The 7,500-nt window shown below is 40.7% G+C and overlaps 1 protein-coding gene across 1 annotated transcript in view; it reads right to left on the bottom strand.

Annotated features, from left to right (window-relative positions):
- LOC125045348 (trichohyalin-like) overlaps positions 1-7,500 on the bottom strand; it is a 32,391-nt gene that overhangs the window by 2,057 nt on the left and 22,834 nt on the right. The window contains exons 15-17 of the mRNA XM_047642553.1: positions 6,542-7,500; positions 5,392-5,430; positions 1-3,260 (exon numbers count right to left, since the gene is read on the bottom strand). The exon at positions 1-3,260 is cut by the window's left edge and continues 2,057 nt beyond it; the exon at positions 6,542-7,500 is cut by the window's right edge and continues 208 nt beyond it. Of these exons, the coding sequence (XP_047498509.1) occupies positions 432-3,260; positions 5,392-5,430; positions 6,542-7,500 (3,827 nt within the window). The 3' untranslated portion in view covers positions 1-431. The remainder of the gene's footprint in view (positions 3,261-5,391; positions 5,431-6,541) is intronic.

The raw sequence follows: 7,500 nt of genomic DNA, 5'->3' as shown, positions 1-7,500 counted from the left end.
CCTGTTTTGTGATAAGAAAAGCTGCCTGCATAGCAAGTGGCACATAAGAAGTTATGTTTAAATCAATTTTTCACTGGCAGCGAACATTCTCTTCTATTTGCATAAAGTTTAAATCACAACAAAACAACTTTGACAGGGTACATGTATCTTTAAAAAATGCCTGCAAAACTGTAAATAAATAAAAAATAGTCTATAAATACTGATATAAGTAAATATAAAAATAGTTCTCTATAAGACAACAGAAAAGAACTTAACCTATTGCACTTGGCTGCTGCACTATGAAAATGCTTTGCCACATTCATCAGAAACAAAATCAAATCAAACCACAAAAACATTGGTTGTAACTTAAACCCAAAGATATGAAGAGATAAAGTGATGGGCTGTTTTCAAGCCAAAGTGGGACGCCTGTGTTGTGAGGTGGGATTCCATCATTAGAGCCATGGGCGATTCATGCCCTGGTACGAGCCTGGTCTCAGGCCAAGTGAAGGAGGGTAGCCAGAGGAGAAACCAGCCGCACTCATCAGGCCTTGCTGTATCATCATAGACTGGTGGGCAGCCAGATGTGAGGGGTGTGCTCCAGCAGACCTTAAGATTAGTTCCTCTTGTCTCTGCTGAAGGTACTGCTGGTAAAGCTGAGAGGTGGGATCCACTAAGCCACCAGCTAAAGCGCCTCGGCTTTGTTGGTTCATGAGCGCTAAGGAGTCTCTTCCAGAGTAGGATGCCAAGTTCGCCGCATTGAGATGACTGAGGGTCTGCGCTTGACTTGAGGATATTGAATTAAGACTTGGAATTTGTAGTGATGGATGGGATTGTGAAATGGGGTCCCTTGGGTCTCTTGGAAGAGATGGGAAACTACCCTGACTGAGGCTAGAGAGACTTTGATGAGACTGCTGATGAGCTGGAGTTGGAGTGCGAGGAGCTCCAGGAAGACCAAGAGCAGCACTTAACCCTGGTGATTGAGACAGGAATGGAGATGAGGAACCAGAGAGTGGACGTGGTAAAGATCCAGGAGTAAGAGCACCTTCCCCTCGGCCAAAGAGTGGTGATGACTGGCCTGTCATCATATTGGTGTAGGAACGACTTAAACCCAACTCCACACTATTACCAGTGGCTGCTGGTGTAGATCCTCCTGTACCAGAACTGGAGCCAGAGGCTGACCGCCCTGCTGACACTGGTGTCCCTGATGAGCTACCACCACCTGATGAACTTCCACTACTTGGACCAGTACCAACCTGAGTCTGACTTGCAGCAACTGATCCACGAGGTAAAAGTTCATGTGAAAACAGATTTGCCTGTCCAGTTCGACTGGCCAGTGAGGCTAAAGCTGCACGGTCTAGTTGCGCTAAACGCTCTTGTGTTAATCTGTCTTGTGTCAGGCGCTCACTCTGTAATGAACCCATCTTCTGCAGCGAAGCAATGACTGATGTAGTAGCCAAAGACGATCCTAAACTAGTTGCTAGACTAGTGACCATACTTGATGGTAAACTGGAGGCAAGACTGTTGGCCAAACTAGTTGCTAAACTGGAAGTCCACATACTCTTTTGCTGGAGATACATATGTGATTTTTCGGTGGCATGAGCAGGTGGCAAGTCACGACTGGAAGGACGACTTCCTTCACTAGGCTTTTGGTGTGCTATAGGAGGCTGAGGATGAGTGTGGATTTGAGACTGTGGAGTCTGTGGGGGTTTGGTTATCTGCTGTGGAGAGCTCAAGCCAGGCTGTGTTTGCATATGAGGACTTGTGATCTGTTGATGATAATTAGGCTGCATTGACCGATCTTGTAATCTAGGGTCAGCTTCAATCTGCAGAGCCAATTCTGCTGGTTGAACACGACTTGCCAGATTCAAACTCTGCAAGTCTGTCAAATCATTAACAGCACTTATACCACTGCGCTCTATGTCTAACACTGGAACCTGTGTTGGAGTCTGCCCTCCTGCAACAGCAAATGGAGTAGGTGGCAAAGATTTTCCAATGGCAGGCTCAGGATTGGGAAATGCTGCAGGTGCTCGTGCAGGTTCAGCTGGTGATTTGGACAACTCCTTATCAGGAACTGGTCTACTCGCTTCTGGCTCTGTGATGCGTGACACAATCTGTGATAAGTTGGCAAGATTGGCTGGCAGTGCTGAGGGATGAGGAGAAAAGGGAACTGTCACATTTGGAGGTGCTGTATTTCGAGCCACTGGACTATCTTCTGCAGATTTACGACCTGCCCATTGAGCTGCTGAGCTGTCAACTGGACTGACTGCTGCAGCCGTCACACTGGAACTATTTTGAAAATCTTGACAACCTTTGTCTAATGCTGCTCTCTTTTTCAATGGTTGCATTTCTGATTTTTCCTGAATTGCTGGGGCAGGTGTAGTTAATCCAACCTGCACTGGGGATGCCAAGGTAGGAGTCAGAGGACCAGTTGGGGCTGCTGGTGATAGTGTTGGAGTCTGCTTTTTCACGCCATCATGGCTGTTGTAGTAGCCTGGGGGCTTCTTTTGAGGCTGTGTAGGCTGCACTGAGCCAGTGCTCTTATACTGATCAGTAAGGGGCTTTGTTGGATCATAAGAATAGTAACTATACTGGGGTTTGGTCTTTTCTGCTGGCTCAGTTGCTGTCAAAGGTGCTGGGGACGGCTTATCTGTGGGCGTGGCTGGAGCAGAAGCCGAATAGTAGTTTGGAGTCTTGGCTTTTTCCAGAGTGGTATCTGATGAACTGTAGAAACTGGCATAGCTAGCTGGGGACTTTTGTTTCTTGCTAGCATCAGCCTTGCTAGAGTAAAAGGAGCTCATGTATGGCACTGTAGGACTGTATACTGGTGATTCTGTTGGTTTTGGTTCAGTTGTCTGCTTTTCAGTACTGTCCCCTGCAGGTTTATCAGTCATGTCTTGGTAAAATCCAACAGTAATGGCCCCATTAGCCTGATACTTTGCCTTCTCTGGATCATACGAAGGGAATGGTTTGGAGAGAGCATTCTCATATCGAGGCGAGTATGCAGGCACACTCGGGGACTTTTCTGGTACTGGCGAGAACTGCTTGGCACCAAAACCTGGGGTGTGAGGAGACCTAGTCATAGGCGAGCGCTCCCCTTCTGAAGAGAAGGCTGCAGGAGAGCGGTCAGAGTCAAAGCTGTGGTTGAGGGGCGACCGGTCAGACACCCCAGATGAGGAAACAGAGGCCTTCCGCTGTCTCTCCACCTCAAGCTTCTTGGCTTCTTCACGAGCACGATCGAGTTCTTCCTCTTCAAACTTGTAAGGGTCATCCTCCTCATCAGGCTGGAAGAGGGAGAAAAAAAAGGATTCCTTAGATACAGAAAGAATGTTACTATGGAAATCTTTTCACCAACAATAATTCCTATACAAGTAATAATCTACAGAATTTTAGCAGTGTATTCTCCACTAAGGAGTATACATCTATGTTAGATATATTCTTAATTTCTTAAAAAATATCTTTGAAGAGGACATTTAACCAATGCAGCCAATCTTTTTTTTTTTTTTTTTTCAAAATTGAAAAGACATTCTGATCACTCTATATATAAAATACAGCAAAAACCACATTGAAATCATACAATCTGTAAAGTATGCACTAGTGGAAAAGAAATTTGAAAAATCAAATACAAACAGTGAAATACAAAATCAAATACAGTAAGTACGTGTTATCAAACAATGAACTGTAATGTCCGTAAAGTGTAGCGTGCAACAAATAGAAATGTGAAGTGTGAGGATTAGGATTTTAATAATATTTTCCTACCTAATTCTGTCTTTGAGATAAATGCAATATGATCTTCTGGGAATCTAATGTGAACATATACCCATATCATTATTTTACTCCTAAATTTGTGCCACTAAAGTCACATTTCATTATTTGTACTTTTCCTTCATCTAAGTAACAGACCAGACTGCAGGCATTTGACTTCAATAAAAATGGTGATGTTCATAGACAAGAGCATTATGTAGATAAACATTGTACATTTACAGGAAACAAGCGCACCTTACCAAAACATCAGTAAGTCTTTTCTCCAACATTATTCCAGGTGATCCAAACACAAAATTGGAAAAGCCATGTGTAGTATATCATATCAGACAGTATTTCACTTGTAAAAGTATAAATAAATAAACAAATGAAGAGATAAATAAATAAAGAGATAAATAAATACGTAAATCAATATAACAAGACATGACAAGTAAACATGTAAAATATTGGTCAAATCATCACAAACTATCAATCTACATCTTCATGTGCTCTTCAGAACAAAACAAGAGATGAAACTGCCCATGAATTCCTTCAATCTTCCACCACATCTGTCAATAATTCCTTTCAGTATGATGAAAGATTCCTAATGCAAAGGTGATACATGAAGGGTTACATATACAAAAGTGAAAATCCAGTAGAGTAGGACGTAAGTGGCATAAAGCAGCAAGAACTAGGACCCTGATCTTGTGAGGACTGTTCTGCCCTTCCTTACGAGCCATGACAACAGCTATCTTTTAGTTTAGATTTTAGCAATTTATTGTACACATAGAAAGGGGATAAAAATGTATTGCTGGATCTCGGGGAGGAGGAAACATTAAGAAAATTTTGCCATGCAAATATAAATATAAACATAAACTGTTCTTTTTTTTTTATTCTTTTTTTTTTTTTTTCTTTTTATTGTAATGCTTTACCAAGGTGCTGAAAAGGTACAGTAAATTACTTCAAAGGCTTTGAAGAAGCTAAGAAACAAACATATTGTGCTCTCCTGCGGTCACTGCGTTGAGATCTATTGGAGATGATGACACTGAGACTTTCTCAAAACAGAAATAAAGCCACAGAAAAGGAGGACTGAAACTGTGAATACAATAGTAATTATCAATGAAATCTTCAATAACCAAAAGTAGGTCTCTTGACATTATGGCAACTTCATCTCTTATATTCACAAAATCCTTCATTTCTCTGGCAAAGAACTGATTGTGCAAACTGACTAAAATCTTACAAACAAATCTCTCCTTAACACAGAGATTATACTTACCATCTGCATACTCAACGACATGCCCAGCTGCATAGCAAGAGGCCTACTGCAATTTGCTCACCAAAATTACTCTGCAGCAACTCATGATCAACAGAACAAACTGTTTGTGAACTAGCTTCCACAAAGTAGCGTGACCTGGTCATCTAACATAACAGTCATTTGTTTGCCACACTTAAAGTTGTTGATGCAGTCACCTTGAAAATTGCAAGGGAAACCACAAAGACCGTGCTATGTTGCATATTTGTATTCAATCATCTACTGACCATTGTTTTCTCTCCCACAATTCATCGTTCTTCAAGCTAATCTCACTAACATCCAGTGACCAAAAAAAAAAAAAAAAAATGAACACAGCAAATTGATGAGAAAATAATGGTCTCTGTAGATATTACAAGGCTTACCATATTGCCGTCCTGTATCGTATATTGTCGCTCTCCCATCTATTGAAAAATTGGAAATTTAGAAGCGGATGTAAGTTACTCAGTCATAAGACAAGGAATCACTCAGTTATTCAATTCTGTAGTATCAGTTACTTTAGGGTAATTTCTACATACAAACACTTAAAAAAATAATCTATGAATTTCAAAATGTGTGTGTTTCAGTCAATATAGCAATATGTTGTGTAGTAATATGACAATGGATCACATGAAATTCAAGGATCAGAGTGCATGTAGTCTGGTCAACAAGGCAAAGAAGACTAAAATAATCTTATGAGCAGAAACATACTAAATGTATTCATTTGCTTTTCTTGTTTTCTCCATTATCTATCAATTCATTCCTTTTAGCAAGTACAGATTTGTTGTCTTCAATGAATGTAGTCAAAAGTGTCTTTTTATTTCATACTTGAGATTCAAAAGTTCATGATATTCTTATGTTATCTGGTAGTGTTACAGGGAAGAAAACCAAATATAAGAACATGAAATGACAAAAAAAATCATAAATATACAACAAAAAAAAATGTAAAATAAAATAAAATAATGGAATGCATGTCCCTTGAGGTGTGAGGTACTAATGGAAATACTGAATGACATTAATAAAATCATAACAACATTGCAACAATCATGGATATGAAAATGATCACAATATCAACTCATTCTTTCACATCCAACCATGGATTGATAAATTTCCACTACACTAAATGAACTTTGCCCCTGGACCTGAAATCACAAGCATAACCAAAAACTATGAACACTGGCAGCAACTGGTATTAAAGTTCTAATTCCTTTTCTCTTGTATTTACTCTGATGTTCCTCAAGATTGTTATTTCCGTGTTATTATTCCCATGACTTTCCACAATCCTTGGGGTAAAAATGTCTTTGAAAATGAAGATGATGATAAACAATAATGTAATGACTGTATTAATGGTAAAAAATTGTAAAATTCTGTTTTAAAGGATATGTAAAACCATGTTTTAAAAACAGTAAAAAAAAAAAATATATATATATATATATAAAGTAAAAAAAAGAGGTAACAAAACAAAAAATAAACACAAAGAAAGTTAGAAACAAAAGACAACTGTAACTACAACCACAAAACAAGAATTCATCATACCTTCATCTTCTTCCATATTGGCTCATCCTCTAGCTTCTCGTCCAGCTTTTCATACCAGGGGGTCTCGGGAGGCTTCTCAGGTGACAGGGGAGGCTCTGGGGACACAGGTGGCTCAGGGCTGGGCGGGGGCAGTGGTGAAGGTGGTGGCCGTTCCAGCATCCCTACCTCACTCTCCTCCACCTCTGACATGTCATCAACATTGATCACCTCAGTATCTTCCGCCTCTTTTGGACTCACACACACATCGACCTGGTCTTCAGGCATCTTCTTGGGGCCTGCTGAGGACAGCTTAGGTGTGCCAAAGGCCTTGAACCAAGCACTCAAGTTAGGGGTGGCTCTCTCCTGTTTGATCTCTGGTGCACGTGGAGTTGGAGGTGGCTCCTCACTAATTCTCTCGGGAAACTCTTCCACTTCTTGGATCTCCTCTTTCTCCTCTTCCTCCCGCACCGATGGAGCCTCTTCCTTCTCTGGAATCTTTTCCCATCTGTTCTCCCATGGACTATCCCATTTCTCTTTCGTCTCCCACTTCTCTTCCTCATCGGCACTGTTGGCTTCTCTTGAAGACTTCATACCTGTGCCGATATCACCTGAGCGAATAATACTGCCTAAACTGAGCTTTGGGCTGTCCCCGACCTCACTATTTGGTACTAGACCTATGCGTGACTCTTTGGCTTTGGCAATGAGGGTTGTCAGTTTTGAATCTTCTTGTTTGTTTATTTTGCCGAAGGGATTAGTCTTTGCTTTTGGTTTTCCTTCTGATGAATTCTTTGTCTCCTTCTTCACAACACCCTCCTTCTTGGCAATGTCTTTAGACTTAATAATGGCTCCAGGCTTTATTCTTCCATCTTTTATATCTTTGAAAAGTTCTTTTGTGTTGTCTAAGCTTTCTTTCTCACTTTCTGCCTTCTTTTCCTTCTTTATCTTCTTCTTCTTTGGTTCTTCTTCACCATCCTCTCCAT

Source organism: Penaeus chinensis, chromosome 37, assembly GCF_019202785.1.
Source record: "Penaeus chinensis breed Huanghai No. 1 chromosome 37, ASM1920278v2, whole genome shotgun sequence".
Lineage (NCBI taxonomy): Eukaryota > Metazoa > Arthropoda > Malacostraca > Decapoda > Penaeidae > Penaeus > Penaeus chinensis.
The sequence above is the reverse complement of the archived record's forward strand: the minus strand, read 5'-3'. Positions and strand labels throughout refer to the sequence as shown.